This window comes from Colletotrichum spaethianum (genome assembly GCF_022836535.1).
Source record: "Colletotrichum spaethianum MAFF 239500 DNA, contig26, whole genome shotgun sequence".
In the NCBI taxonomy this organism is placed as follows: Eukaryota; Fungi; Ascomycota; class Sordariomycetes; order Glomerellales; family Glomerellaceae; genus Colletotrichum; species Colletotrichum spaethianum.
Window position 1 is genome coordinate 716,735 of NW_026054796.1, and position 14,251 is coordinate 730,985.

Below are 14,251 nucleotides of genomic sequence, written 5' to 3' on the forward strand. Positions count from 1 at the left end.
GTTCGGCTCCGCGGGTTGCCGTACTGACAGCTCAGTAACGTCACCTCTTCCGAGCTGCTAGACGAATCTGGCCTGGTTGACATATGCCGAGATGTCGCCCGCGGGTTCCTGTCCAAAGTTTCAGACTCTCTAAACGCCCCGTTGGAGTCAGAAAAGTCCCTGACCCCGCTGGCCGACTCCTGTCTTTGTGGAACGAGGAAACACCAATGATCCTGCGAGTGACGCCCTACAAGGCTTGGTTGGGCCTGCACAGCCGCGCAAATGCAGTGCAAGGCATCCCCAAGGGGTCATCCCGATCTCTCATGCCGGTGCCTATTTGGTGCGACGCGCTTTCTGAAAAGTTTCTAAAAGGAAGCCCTCGCCGATCGGCGCCGGCGGTGCGGGCTAGTGCGCATGTCAGCACCCAGCTCGAGCCCCTTTGGGGCGCCGCAATCCTGTTTTGGCACCATACTATCGTCAGTCCGCCCCCTTTCTCGTCTCCGGCTGACCTCTCTCCTGCCTGATGAGGTGCTTGTGGCCCCAGCATCCCGTGGCGTTGTTGGACATTGGAATAGGCTTTAGGCTCGTCCCGCCTAACTTTCTACATACCTCAACGTCCCACGGCCCGCGCTCCACCAGGGACTTCAAGCCATCGGGCGATCTCGTCCTTGTGTTGGCCGGTGTCGAGGCTCCATGGCTTGGGTCCACCCGGCAGCGAACGGGCAGGTCGACCTGTCTTTCCTCCTTGGATGGACAGCTAGAGACGAAGCACTGACAGCTAGAAGAGGGGCTTCAATGCTGAAAGCTTGCTATTGTGGCACTGACTTCTCGACACGAACCTGCGTCGCCCGTTGCTAGAATCTTTGGACGAATGCCATGGAGAATGGTTGAGAGTTCGCCATATCCGACGTCACAAAATATGCAGTTGTCGCGGTACCGGCCGAGTCTCCCGGCACCCATAGCTTGACCGCGATCTCCCTTGTCATACGGCATCCTGTGAAGGAGACCGGGGATTTCACGATTCTTCAAGTGAAAAACGCATCTTTGCCAGGCATTCGCCAAATCTGCCTTCAATATCCGATCAAACAAGCTCAATAAAAAATGGAGTCCCCGTCCGTGGTACGTCGGAAATGGAACGGCAACAAACCCGCAAAGCAGCCGTCACGCTACATACTTTAGGGAGAACGCGACATCTCGATGACCACCCCCTTGGGCACCAATTTAATTGGCCCTCAGGGATATGACGTCCGCCCCTCATCGGGCCGGCCCCATCTCAACCGGCCCAAAACGTGCGGGAACACAAGAGATAAGAGATTTTTTTTTTTTTCATCTGCTAGTTGCTTTCAATCTTTTTTGGGCGACTTTGAAGAGCGATCTCTCTTTTGCTCTTTTCATACTACTCGAGGACGGAATGCTTCTCTGCTAGCACTAACGACGCTGGAGGCGTCGACTTGAAGAAGAAGAGAAGTTTACAACTAGAGTCCCGACCAGAGATCACGGCACAGCCATACCCGCACGCAGCAGCAACAACTTTGGCTCCCGCGATAAGCAGTTTATTCTCCGCGCCGATGGCCGCTCCACAAAACTCACCGGCGCAACCACCAGTCGGAGATGCTGAAGTCATTCCGGGCACGCGACGCCTCTACGACGAGAATGGCAACAACTTACCGGGAGACGCCTCGCTGCTGAAGCACGGCGACATCGTCCTCGTCCCGCAGCCCACCGAGTCGCCCAACGACCCGCTGCGCTGGTCGCTGCCGCGCAAGATCTGGCACTCGTTCCTGGTGCTGTACATCGTGGGTCTCACGGCCGCGACGTCCAACAATGCCGGCTCGGGCGCCGACGGCGTGAACGAGGAGTACGGCATCAGCTATGATGCCTTCAACACCGGCGCGGGCGTGCTCTTCATCGCCATTGGGTACTGGACGTTGCTGAGCTCACCGTTGGTGCACTTGTACGGACGGCGACTGGGGTATCTCATCTCGATGATTGTTAACATTGGCGGTCTCATCTGGTATGCCCGCATCACGAACGTAGCGGGCGTTGTGTGGTCGCAGCTCTTCGTCGGTGCTGCCGAGTCGGTTGGTGAGGCCACGGTGCAGCTGTCTCTGCTTGATATCTGGTTCGAGCATCAGACTGGCAGTGTGCTAGGTATCTACACCTTTGCGACTGCCATTGGGACCTATCTCGGGTGAGTTGGATCACTGTTTACATTCGAGATGGAGAAGCTGACCGATTACAGACCCCTGATCGGCGCGTACGTGTCCAGCGGCCTCGGATGGCGATGGATCGGCTACGTGGGTGCCCTCATCTGCGGCGGCAGCCTCATCGTCATCTTCTTCGGCCTCGAGGAGACCGAGTTCAACCGGGACCGCTACCTCACCGGCAATGGCGAGCGCTACGCCGTGGAAGGCTCGCATCGCGTTCCCGTCATGGAGAAGACTTCCGTACACGCCTCGGCCCGGAACTCCGTTGACATTGAGCGAGATCCTGCCGCTGCGACTGCCACCCCCGAAGTCGTTGGCAAAGAGGACCACCTCGCCGAGACCACAGGGACCGACCAAGGGTCCATAGTATCCAGCACGGCGCGCGACCGCATGGCCTTCTCCTACTCCCGCCGCAAGACGTACCGGGATCGCATCCGCATCATCACACCCGCGCCCAACCTCCGCGGCACGGGATTCAAGCAGTACATCTTCCGGCTTTGGCACACGCTCCGCGTCTTCACGTTCCCGGCGGTATGGTACGCGGGCCTGCAGTGGGGCCTGCAGAACATCTGCCTGACGTTCTACCTGACGGTGCAGGAGGACTGGTGGTATGGCCCACCGTGGAACTACTCGCCCGCCGCCGTGGGCAACATGAACCTTCCAACACTGATCGGAAGTCTTGTAGGGTGCGTGTACGGCGGATACGGGAGCGATCGATTCATGCTTTGGATGATCAAGCGCAACAAGGGCGTCATGGAGTCCGAGTTCCGGTTGTACCTGATGGCGCTGTGTACGGTGGTGTTCCCGACGGGTATGTGGCTGTTTGGCATCGGGAGCGCGCGCGGGTGGGATTGGCCTGTGCCGTACGTCGGGCTGGGCTTCATCGGGTTCGGGTACGGGTGTGCTGGAGACTTGAGTCTGGCGTATCTCGCCGACTCTTTCCCGTAAGTTGCTCCCTTGTTCGAGCTCGTCTGCTTTTTTGAGGTAAAAGAGGGCTTTGCTAACAACCACCCATAGTGAAATGGTCCTCGAAGGCATGGTGGGCGTCGCAGTCATCAACAATACGATTGCCATGCTCTTCACGTTTGTGGCGAGCTACTGGATCGATTCGGGCATGGAGAACTGTTTCATCGCTCTCGGAGTCCTCAGCTTCGTCATCATGGGCCTTAGCCTGCCCATGATCATCTTTGGGAAGCGGACACGGCGCTGGGCCAAGGACAGGTACATGCGGTTTGTCGATATCCGCGATGGTTTCTCCAAGTAAGCCGAAGGGACAACGACTTTGTCTTGGTTCGGCAGCAGAGGAAGCAGCATGACAAGTTGTAGGCACCAGGCATAGAGAATGCGGCTGACGATGGTGTACGTACCTTGACGATGCGTCCTTGTAAGATGTGTATGTATATGCTCGGTGATAATATATGATAGACGCGGCGCTTCGGCTCTGATGATTTGTTCCATCATATCTGTTTGGCTCTTGACGCCGTTGCTGGAATCATGTGTCTCAACATGTACAAGAGACAAGCAGATTTGGCATACAACCATGCGCGAAAAGCCTATCGTGGGTTCCAGAAGCCTGGGCAAGAAGCATCGACGCCCGATAAGGGGGGAAGGAACGAAAGGAGAGGGCCGCTCCTTTCCACTCTCACGTAACGGAGGTACCGTACCTTCCTCCTATTGTGTACCCGACCTCCTTGAGCCTCCCCAGCGGATGACTGCCCATCGCTTCAACGTTCCGATTGTCGCTGATCATGTGGATTACGGTCCCATACCATGTTTCCCGTCATCTCGATATGTCTTCTCCATGCCTCATCCGCTATTTTGGTTTCATCATCCGGACGGGGAAGTGGAATCCGGCTTACCCTCCACGAACGAGCCAACGACCTACGACTTGCTCCAAGCGCGACATCGAGATGCGTGCCAGGTTCTCACCCTGGATCTTCCACTGGAAGATGACAACGAGCAATAATCAGCAAGACGCCATCCCATTCGGGGTTCGACAAAGGAGGAGCCTTGCCCACCATCTGCACGCGGGCGGATTCATTGAGTCTTGCGCCAATGACACATCACCAACGGTATTCCTACCTTTTCGTCGACGCGCCTCCTCGCCGATAACCTCCCCATCCTCGGAGCAGAGAGCCTGATCTGGCGATGACTCTACCGGGTGGCTTCTCGACGTGAACGACGCCACGAGGCAGACCTACAGGGAAAAACAATGTCTTCTTCAAGTGGAAGAATACCCTGCTGACGAAGATTATTATACCACACTGCCATTGATGGTGATCACGGTTACGATGCGTCAAAAGACTGGCCTCGGCTTGGCATCACAAAAGTTCCCATCCTGATAACCCTCGACGCGCGAACACTTGTCTCGGTCTTGGTTGTTGTTGGCAACGTTCTTCGTTCCATTACTCAATGGCCGGTAAAGGCCACCGCCGCTCGTGCTTCGTTGAAGTCAACGGATCCTCAATAAGGCGCCGCTAGTCTTCTCCAAACTGAGAAACTCTGACACCGTGCGTCAAGTGCCTACGCCGACAAATAATAACTGACACCAAGTCAGAGAAGAGCCAGAGCCCGGAACGCTCGCCCGAGTCCCTAGTGGAAGGCTAGGATCGGCAGTGTCAACGACCTCCGCGCACAACCGTCACTACACAGGCGTGCAATTGGGCACGGAAAGGTGTGTCGTTTGCTGCAGTCGAGGGCAAGCATAGAGACAGCCTTGCCCGGTCCACGTCCCGCATCTGCTGGCTCGCACAGCCTGGCAGGCAGGTTCAGCACTGCACATGCGTATCTCCAACATCCGATGATGGACTTTTCTCACTCACTCACTTCAACCCCATTCGACGTCACCGGCTGTCTCGGTGAAGCTAAAATGCCCTCCCTGTGCCGTTGGAGCGGTTAGCATAGGTCTTTGGCACAGACAGGCACTTGACCGAAGTACCCTGTTCTACCTTCCCAAAGAAAACATGGTGGAACTCTGTCACCCCTTATCGGTAGGGCCAACTGGGTCTAAGTGTTTAAGAAATACTTCGTACTGTAGTTGGAAACTTTCCGACTTATTGTGGCACAGCAAAGACACCATTCTCCATCCCGCAGTTAGAGCTGTACTCAGTCGATATCCATTGACGAAATGACTGGTTGTTCGTCTTCGACTGGTGGTGGTTGTCACATTCATGTGCTGACATTCGCACTGAAATCGACCAGAGGCACGTCATCGGCAGTTCGGAGCGCGGTTAGACGTTGATGCAGGAGCGTGCTACACTCTCGACTGAAGGAGCTGTCCACGCTGGTCTGGAAGACACCCAATGTCGTCCGAGAAAAGTGGGTTTCTACGGTTCAGACCAGAAACGCTCCGCTTGCGTGCCCTGAAAGACGGGCCCAGACGTGAGCGAATCCCAGGTTTGACTTTGCTGGAGCACGACGTCAAGGACGACTTTATGCCCCAGAAACCGTGATGAACTGCGTCACTTTGCTTCGAAACCCACGGTCTTTGAATGTTAAGAGACATCGGCACGGACCCGTCGTCATTTGTTCGCCTTACTGCACGGTATCCACACCAAGAGAGGGAAGATACGGATTGGCGCCTGTCCCGAATGGCTCTGCCTACGGCACCCGCCAGACGTTGACCCCGGTGTTTGAGGCAGCTTTCTTCCGGTGCAGCTACACCGTAGACCAGTGTTAAATGCGCGTTGGCAGAGAATTCAACGTCAGCTCAACTTCATCTTGGGTTGACAAGGAATCTGCTGCTGGTTATCGTGCCTGAGAGACGTCTCGCAGGGGTCTCCTTGGCTAAGCGGATATTGGGGTCGAAAAATCGAGAAAATTAGCCGGCACCCGTCTCCTATCCCGATTGGGATATTCTGGTATCTCGCGCGCGACCTGCGTATTCTCGGGTTGTATCGACCCTTGGTCTTCTGGTCTCACACTGTCCAGCTGCAGGTGTCCTTCTGTTCTCGACGGGTTTGGTCGTTGCAACTTGCCTGCAGATACCGAATGTGTCGAATGCTACAAAGTACACCTGAGCTGAACAAGAACGAGGGCAACCCACTGTTTGAAACAATGAAAGTTGACTTTTGGCCACGCCTCGGCCCAGACAGAACTGCACGGACATGACCTGTGGTGCAACCGGCTGAAGCCATGTTGACCGCCGCGCCGGCAGTGCCCACTCGAACTGCCCAATGCTATGACCATTCCGACGAATGGCCGGTATTCGAGCCTGGATCGTGGCGTCCCTGGGCAGCGATCTCTTTTGTCTTGCGGCCAGTCCGCACGAATTTGCCCCCTACCCGGTTCCTGCTCAATCCCGTCGCCGCCTATTGAAAGTGGCTGAAAGGCAAATCCGCGATCGCAACCTTCGAGCGACTGAAGGCGACTGAATGGGTTAGACTCGAGCGGCGTCGCTCGGATGGGTGTCTTGACAGCAGCCTTGGTCATTGGCCGTGCTCAAGGGCGGCTTATCGGATGGCACCAAAGTTGGCTTGGTGGAAGGCCGTTGGAACATGCACCAAGCTTCTACGGCGTTAGTCTTCCGCCCACGGCACCTCCCCCAGCTTTTCCCTAACATTCGGTAGGCTTGGTTGCTTGGCTAACGAGGGTCGAAAGCGAGCAAGGCATCCTCCATCATCCTCCACCATCCTGCGGCGGGCATCGAGGTCTTTGAACCTCAGCAACAATGTGGACCGGGACAGTTCGGATGGCTGTCCGGCCGCGAGCCCGATTGGAAACCCATTGCTTTATGGGTGACAGCTCGCACGACTCTCACCGCGGCCTTTCCGAAAGGGGGGAGGGCCTAGTTGATAGGATACTTGTAGCCAGGCACGATGATTGGTGGTCTGAGTCAGGACTTGGTCGTTGGCGTCTTTTCGGTGGACGAGGACACTCTTTCACCTTCTTAATCCAGAACAGTGGTGGCACCATCATGCCTGTTCCCCGCCTCCTAGCCACCCTGGAAATTGGAATTGCTCGCCCACTCGTCAACCACTTTCCCACAGGCCGGTGGGCTTTCGGCACCAAATGTCGACATTTGGGGCACATTGGATGAAATCCCGGGTCCCTCCCTGACCTGGAGGCTCGAGAAGAGAGGCATGTTGTGGTACACACGCAGCGACAGGGCGAGGCGCGAGGGAGCGCACTGGTACCAGCCAGCATCCGTACCCACAGGGTCGATCGAAAAGACGAACCGCCTTGCACCCAGCTTCGATAGCGAAGCCAAACCCCCCCCATCCGACATCGAGGGTTGCCCCCAACCTGTCTTGTTTCTCTCGGTCGAATTGCCAGTCAGCGCCCGCTCCGAGCAGCAGGAGTCCTCGTGAATGGTTCCCCATTCGTTTAGCAGACGCCCGGACAGCATGACTATCTGAACGGCCATTGGCCATGTAACGCTTCTTTTTTACCCCCCTCCCCCTCCCCTTTCCCTTCGCAGCTCCATGGGGCCCAACTACGGCTCCCGCTGGCAGTTGTTAGGAGGCCCTCTTATCACTGCGGAAGAGAGGAAAAAAAAAAAAAAAAGAGAGCTCCGAGGGGACGGGATACGGGCTTGTTCTACCCATGTGCCACGCTCGCTTTCCTTGTTGAGGAAATTACGCGAAGGAACTTTTGCCTGCAGCTTTCACCACACGGGGAACTTGGCGTCCGTCGACCAATGCCCGTTCAACACCGGAAAGTAGGCCTCTTCGTCGAAAGAGCGGGTGCCCTACCGCTCACTCACCTCACCTAGCCAGGCGGACCAGCACGAACGAGCGAACGAGCGAGCCGTTTTGGAGGAACGGCTCCCCCATCCCCATATCTCTCCCTTTCTCTTTGCCGCAGCCTGCACGAGACAACACCGCTGCTGCCAGTTCGGTTCAGCTTTGGTTTCCCGTCTTATCCCAATCCGACCTTACCTGTGTCAACTATCGGGATCTCCAGTCAGACTTTAATCTTTTTGAACCCATCCGTTGCCCATACTGAACTGGACCATGACGCTTTCTCTTCTGCCGCTCTATTTTTAACCTGGCAGCCAGAGGGACCAGACTTTCTCTTTTATGTGGCGACGATCATGGGCACTTTTGTTCGGTCCCCTCCCACGCTCTCGTCTTTCATTTGAAGGCCCAGTGGCACCCCCTCCATCTGAAGGGCAATTGATGCTTGCCACCAGGGCAGCGCGCTGGGCTTCTTGGATGAATCGTATTCGACGACGACACGAGGCACCTGTCCTACCGAGGAGCTTTGACTCGTCCGAGTCTTGACATCTACCTAGCGGTCCGACCCTCTGCTCCATCGGGGGACGCCGGACGCGGCCGAGATGTTCAATCATTCTGGGGATAAGTCCCGCGGTGTTCCCTCTGGGCCAGCATACGGAGCCAGCAATCATCATCATGGCCTTACTCTCAACACATCCGGCCTACCATATCCTAGATTTGGTATGCCCCAGAACTTTGGCGGTCCTTCAACATGTCCGCCGCAGCAGGAGCCCGCTCGGAGGGACTTCGATTCATCGTCTATGGACTGGACCTCGCCCGGCGCGCAACAAACGCGCTTCAACGTCGGCTCCTCGATGGGTCACGCATCGCAGCAGCAGAACGAGGGAATGGAACTCGATGAACTCAACTCGCCCCCCGCCGGAGTGTCGAACTTGATTGCGCGCTTTGAAGGGATTCGCGCTGCGCCGTCAAGCAGCAATAGGGTCACGAGTCCAGTCAACTCGGTAGTAAGCCCGTCCATTGCAAGCCCAATATCGACACATTTTAGCAGCAACAGCATGCACAACAGCACAGCAAACCTGAATTCTTCAGTCATGAGTAGAGTCACAAGTCCAGTCGCTCACAGCCCGGCCATGCCTAATTTCTTTCGTACCTCGGATTCATATCGCCCTCCAGTGCCCCGAAGTACGAAGCCAGTATTAGTTCGCGCGCCCTCAAGCATCCCATTATACACACCAGACGCAAGATTTGGTGATGGAAATAGTCGTGCTGGCCCCTCTAACCCCGTTCCACCGCCACAGGTTCATCAGGCTCAACAGCCTGCCGACTTTAGTCAACTGGATCCTTTTAACAACTCGTCGGCCAAGTCGTTTGGTTCTCAGTCGAATACTTACAACTTGCCGACAAATGATTTTAATGCGACGAACAAGAATTTCGCAGCTCAATCAAACACTTTCAATTCCCAGACGAACACGTTCAACACATCATCCAAGGCTTTCGCCTCTCAAACCAACAACACCTTTGGCCAGTCGAACAATACATTCAGCCCGACGAATACTTTCGGCTCCCCCACACATACCTTCAATCCACCATCAAACGCAAATGCCTTCAGCCCACCACCGAACACGAATGCCTTTAGCCCGCCGCCTGCAGCCTTCAGCCCAGTATCTACACCATTCAGCCCGGCAACGTCAGCCTTTAGCCCAGCACCGACGCCGGCACCGAGCCTTATCCCTGACACTCCGAGTGGGATTCAAACGCCCTTTGGCCCTCCGCCTCCCACATCATTTCCTGTATGCCTTTTTATCTGTTTTTCAGAAAACCCTTAGTCTAACCAGCTTCTAGGGCCGAGCTCGAGCACCTAGCATCGCTCCCACACCGAAGCCTGCCACGGGTAGTCGGCCGTCACGGGAGCAGGTTCCTGCTGAAGCCTGGGAGTCCTTCAAGCTGACCATCAGGCACTTGTATCTGGAAGAGCGGAGGCCTCTGAAAGAGGTTATGCAAATCATGACCGATCAGTATGGTTTTCAAGCAACGTAAGTCTGCCTGGTCTCTGGTTACGAACAAGACATCTCATCGTCACAGGCCGAAGATGTATAAAACGAGATTCTCGCAGTGGGGCTTCGTCAAGAACAACACCGAGGACGAAGTGAAGAGACTACTGTCGATGAAGTTTCAGCGCGATGCCGAAGGCAAGGTGTCCGAATTTGTGCGGAACGGTAGGGTGGTCAACTTGGGCACGTATCTCAAGAGAAAAGGTGTTACGGAGTACGATCTCGTCGACTTTGAAACGCCAGCTCAACTTCCGTCCTACGTGCGATGTCGTACCCCGACACCGCCGCCCGCTCCGGGCTATCTGCGATCACCAGACCTGATCCGAGCGCAGGAGACGATTGTTGGGAACATGAGGAAGGCATTCTTGCATTGTCGCCAGTTCGAAGTGGAAACTGACAGGCAGGTCGGATGGACATCGATTATGCTATGGGGCGCCGGATCGAGCGACATGTTCGCCGACGCCAACAAGAAATTCGAAATGGGCGAGCACGATGCAGGTGGCCATCTCCTCATGAGGGCATTCAAGCGACTGGAGATGGATCTCAAGCAGCTTTCGCCCCAAGGCATCAAGGAGCTACTTCTTGGCATGGTGCATCGCGATGCAGGCATGATGACTGCCCTCTGCAAATATCTAGCCGCCTATTCGTCGACAAACTTTGAACGATCGCATCCCCTACGACAGACGTTTTCCACCTTATACGAAGTGCAACAGAAGCACGGGCCAATCACGCTATCGGAGCTGGTCTGGGCTGTATTCCCACCATCGCCGAAGAGCTCGAGGCCATCTACGGCCGGCGCCACCCGTACGTTGCCCGGACATGGATCGACCTGGCCATCTTCTACAACCATGCCAACCCCGAAAGACTCGAGAAGCTGCTCTCGGAGCTCCAGCTGCTGCGGCGACAGGTCGCCGGCCGTTGTGGGCAGGGCAGCGCGGATGACCTGGCCCTGCGATACGCCGTGGTGCAGCTGATGCAGGCAGCCTGGCCTAACGGTGACAATACAAGGGCGGAAGCTCTCGACCTATGGACGACGATGAAGGATGCCGGACTCGTCTTTCCCGTGCGAGGGGCGGAACACAACACGTTTTGCTATCACAGCCCACTCAAGGTGGACCCGTGGGATAGGCGATGCAGAGACCGGTACGACGTTGGAACTCAGTTCTTCCAGCAACATTGCGGCATCAAGGTCCTGCCATATTTCGAAGAGGATATGCACTACACTGAGCATGCTCCCGACTCGCACTCGGCGCTGGCGGCAGCTTTGGGACACATGGCGCCGTCCAAGTTCTCGCTCATCTAGAGCCGTGGGGCCGATTTACTCGCCGGTGCTCTACGAGACTTGCGAACATGGACTCGCTCATTATGCCAACAAACAACTCATTTTGGAGGACAGGCGACGGCGACTTGGCAACGCCACGAATCACGGATCAGTGACATTCCACTACCATTTTCTTATTTTTGTTCATTCGAGGGGATACTACGATGCGACGGCCGCACAAAGCCATTTTCAGTAGGCAAACGAAAGGCGGTCAACCCGGGTTGTCAGGATGGGATCAATGATACCTCAGAGCGGCCACGGAGAGGGATTCTGGATAATTCAGGAGTATTTTGGATCAGGACATAACGCCATGGATATGTCATGGCCGGCGTAATAGGGAGGGGTATTTCCGATTCCAACACAGCGAGCACACGTTTTCACGGAATGACACATTGTACACTAGCATTTAGCAACGGAGATGAGCAGAGGATGAATCCGATACCACGATACCAGTAGAGGGACGATGGGTGGAGACTCTAGGCAGGCCAACAGCAAGAGAGGAGAGAAATGGAGAGACGATGATGAAACCGATTTCACAAAAAGCGCGATGGATTCTCCGAGAAAGACGACAATGATGTCGCGGCATGGTGTGGTGTGGGTGTCGAGAGGTGCGAGGTGAGATGAAGGGACGGAGAAATTGTGGAGTTAAACGGGCAGCGCCAAACCGAATTGGACGGGATGGGAAACCAACCAACCGAACCGAATGCCCTGAACAGGCTGATCTACGACCTCCAGGCACGGATACGGAGCGGACCAGGACGAGAAAGCGGAGCGAGGAAGGGAGGGGGGAGCGTTTCCGAGGCCCTGGACATGACGCGATAAGAGATTCCCACTTGGCCTCCTCGCTTCAGCGGATTCCCGTCACTCCAGTCATTCACATTCGAGCTGTGCTGTGCTGTGCTGTGGTTCCTCCGGGGGCCATGCAAATGCATGCAGTAAGCAGCCTTGCGCTTACAGATGCGACGGCAAACGGGTGTGGATGGGCCTGTCGACTTGGCACCTTGGGTAGTGCGCTGAGGTCCCACGCATACCCAGTTTCCTGTCGCATGTCGCCTAATTCTTGGCCGCTTCACCGTCAGGTCGGATTCGGCCTACTCCGGCGGAGGCTGATCGTTGAGGGCCCGAGGGCCATTTGGCATCCGGCTCCCGAGAGCTCGGGGCGGACGTGCCTCTTTGGAATGTACTGCGTTTCTCGGGCGGGAGTTGCACACGATTCGGGATCGAGAGTCAGGGCCGGAGAAGCTGGTCCTCGCAACTGGCGTCGCCATGAGAAGGATTGGCATGCATGGGGCGGCTTTTCCTCTCCTCGCTCGTGTCTCTCTCTCCGCCCAGGCGGGAATTCCGCAAACTACGCCGCGCGCTCTCGGCCGCTGGCGGCCGGTCGGGCTTTTCTCCAGCTGTCAGCATCTGCGAAACGGAGGGGGTCCACCAAGGGAAGTGTGGTCTGGATTCTGGATTCCTGGAAAGGGCGGGAAAACAATCCACTAATTAAACAAACAAACAATGGAAACCCGAACCTGTTGGAATTACGTGTAGACGTCTTCGGCCACAGATCCCGATGAGTATGTTATGTTATGCAAGTGACATGGGAAGTTCCCCCCTCCCCCCGTCCCTCCTTGGCTTTCGGGCTTTGAAGTGGATTGGCGAAGCACGCGACTGATATCTGCCACCCATTTGACATGTGCTTCGCTTGGCCGTCCCCTTGTTTTCCGGGACCCTCTTTGTATCTTGGGGCCGGGGATCCGTCTTTGTTCCGCTCGAGTCCTTGCCCCCATGTCCGTTCGTCCCGCGTTTTACCTAATTCTTTTCGTTGGACTGCGATCCAGGGCACTGCACCAGGACAGGGAACATGGACTTGGGGGGTTGTTTTTATTGTTGTTTTAAATACAGCATAAAAATGCTTGATTCGGGGGACCGCGGGTGTGTGTGTGGATGGCATGGGTTCTGGGCAGCGAATGGCACTGGCGTTAGATGCACCTGGGATGACGAGCGCCCTCCCCGTCGGTTGCACGCGTACGGGTGTGTGTGTGTGTGTGTGTGTGTGTGTGTCTGGGAGATGGCGCCCGGGGGACGTGGGATTGAGTTGCCGATGCCGATGCAGAGTGTAATGGGCCCGTTCTCTCGACGTTTTCCCTGCATTGATTGCATCTTCTGCCCGTTGGTTGACTACATGCTACATGTTCTTGGAGCTAGTTGGTTACCTGGGTCCATGGTTCGAGATGGCAGTCATTTGGCGTGATGGCGTTTGTGATCTAGAGGCGGCCTCTGAATGTCTGTCCTGGATGGTACAAGGCTTTCAGCACGCTCGTGCGATCAGTTAGTTGCCTGGAAGTTAGGCTTTCAGTCACAAGAGGGAAAAAGCCTCGCGGAGCCAAAGCCTCGAGTATAGTGTTTGGGACAAGAAGCTTCTCGTGCGCGTGTTGCTCAGTGCGTTTGCTTCAATCGTTGCGTCAGTGACGGGATTGGAGGGGAGGTAATGGAGGGGGCGTCTTCCTCTGTGTGTGTGTGTGTTCGGATCGTTCCGGATTGGCGGCGCACACCAGGACAGAAAAAAAAGGGTCCTTTTGAGGCTGGGACTTTGGTGAGCTTGATCGAACTTGGCATCGGCCAGCTAGGGCTGAAGGGAGGGGCGGGATGAGGAGATCGGCGGAGGCTAGATTCCACGACCTGTTTGAGGAGGACCACCTGCTTTCGCGATGAGTTCGCAACGCCTCATGCTCCCAAAGAGAACAGAGCGAGGTAAGGATCTCGGTAAGAGCGAGGTGAACCAGAGCATATGAGCGACGGTATTTCATCACGGTCTTGGTTTCCAATGAGGCGTGGGCCTTTGTTTCGCGATGCTTCGAAACGTCTGCACAAGGCGCCAGGGAATACCGACGACCAGGGCGCCTTGCCTCGCACTCTGTGGATGTAGTGGCCTTTCGAAGGGGCGTTGCCAACGCGCGACTTCAGCCCTTGTTTCGAGGCAGACTCGTTGGCTTTCTTGACTGACCAGAGAAGTCTGGGAGCCGG

At 56.0% G+C, this 14,251-nt stretch overlaps 2 protein-coding genes across 2 annotated transcripts; both read left to right on the forward strand.

Moving 5' to 3' along the window:
* Window positions 1-1,547: 1,547 nt before the first annotated feature.
* Window positions 1,548-3,450, forward strand: ColSpa_09158 (protein HOL1; the record flags this gene model as incomplete). The annotated part of the gene is made up of 3 exons (XM_049275370.1): window positions 1,548-2,170; window positions 2,222-3,130; window positions 3,204-3,450. 3 exons carry the CDS (start codon window positions 1,548-1,550, stop codon window positions 3,448-3,450), a joined length of 1,779 nt encoding a protein of 592 aa, XP_049131327.1.
* Window positions 3,451-8,539: 5,089 nt separating this feature from the next.
* Window positions 8,540-11,221, forward strand: ColSpa_09159 (uncharacterized protein; the record flags this gene model as incomplete). The annotated part of the gene is given in 6 exon segments (XM_049275371.1): window positions 8,540-8,584; window positions 8,596-8,871; window positions 9,166-9,657; window positions 9,710-9,900; window positions 9,950-10,603; window positions 10,624-11,221. 6 exon segments carry the CDS (start codon window positions 8,540-8,542, stop codon window positions 11,219-11,221), a joined length of 2,256 nt encoding a protein of 751 aa, XP_049131328.1.
* Window positions 11,222-14,251: the final 3,030 nt, after the last annotated feature.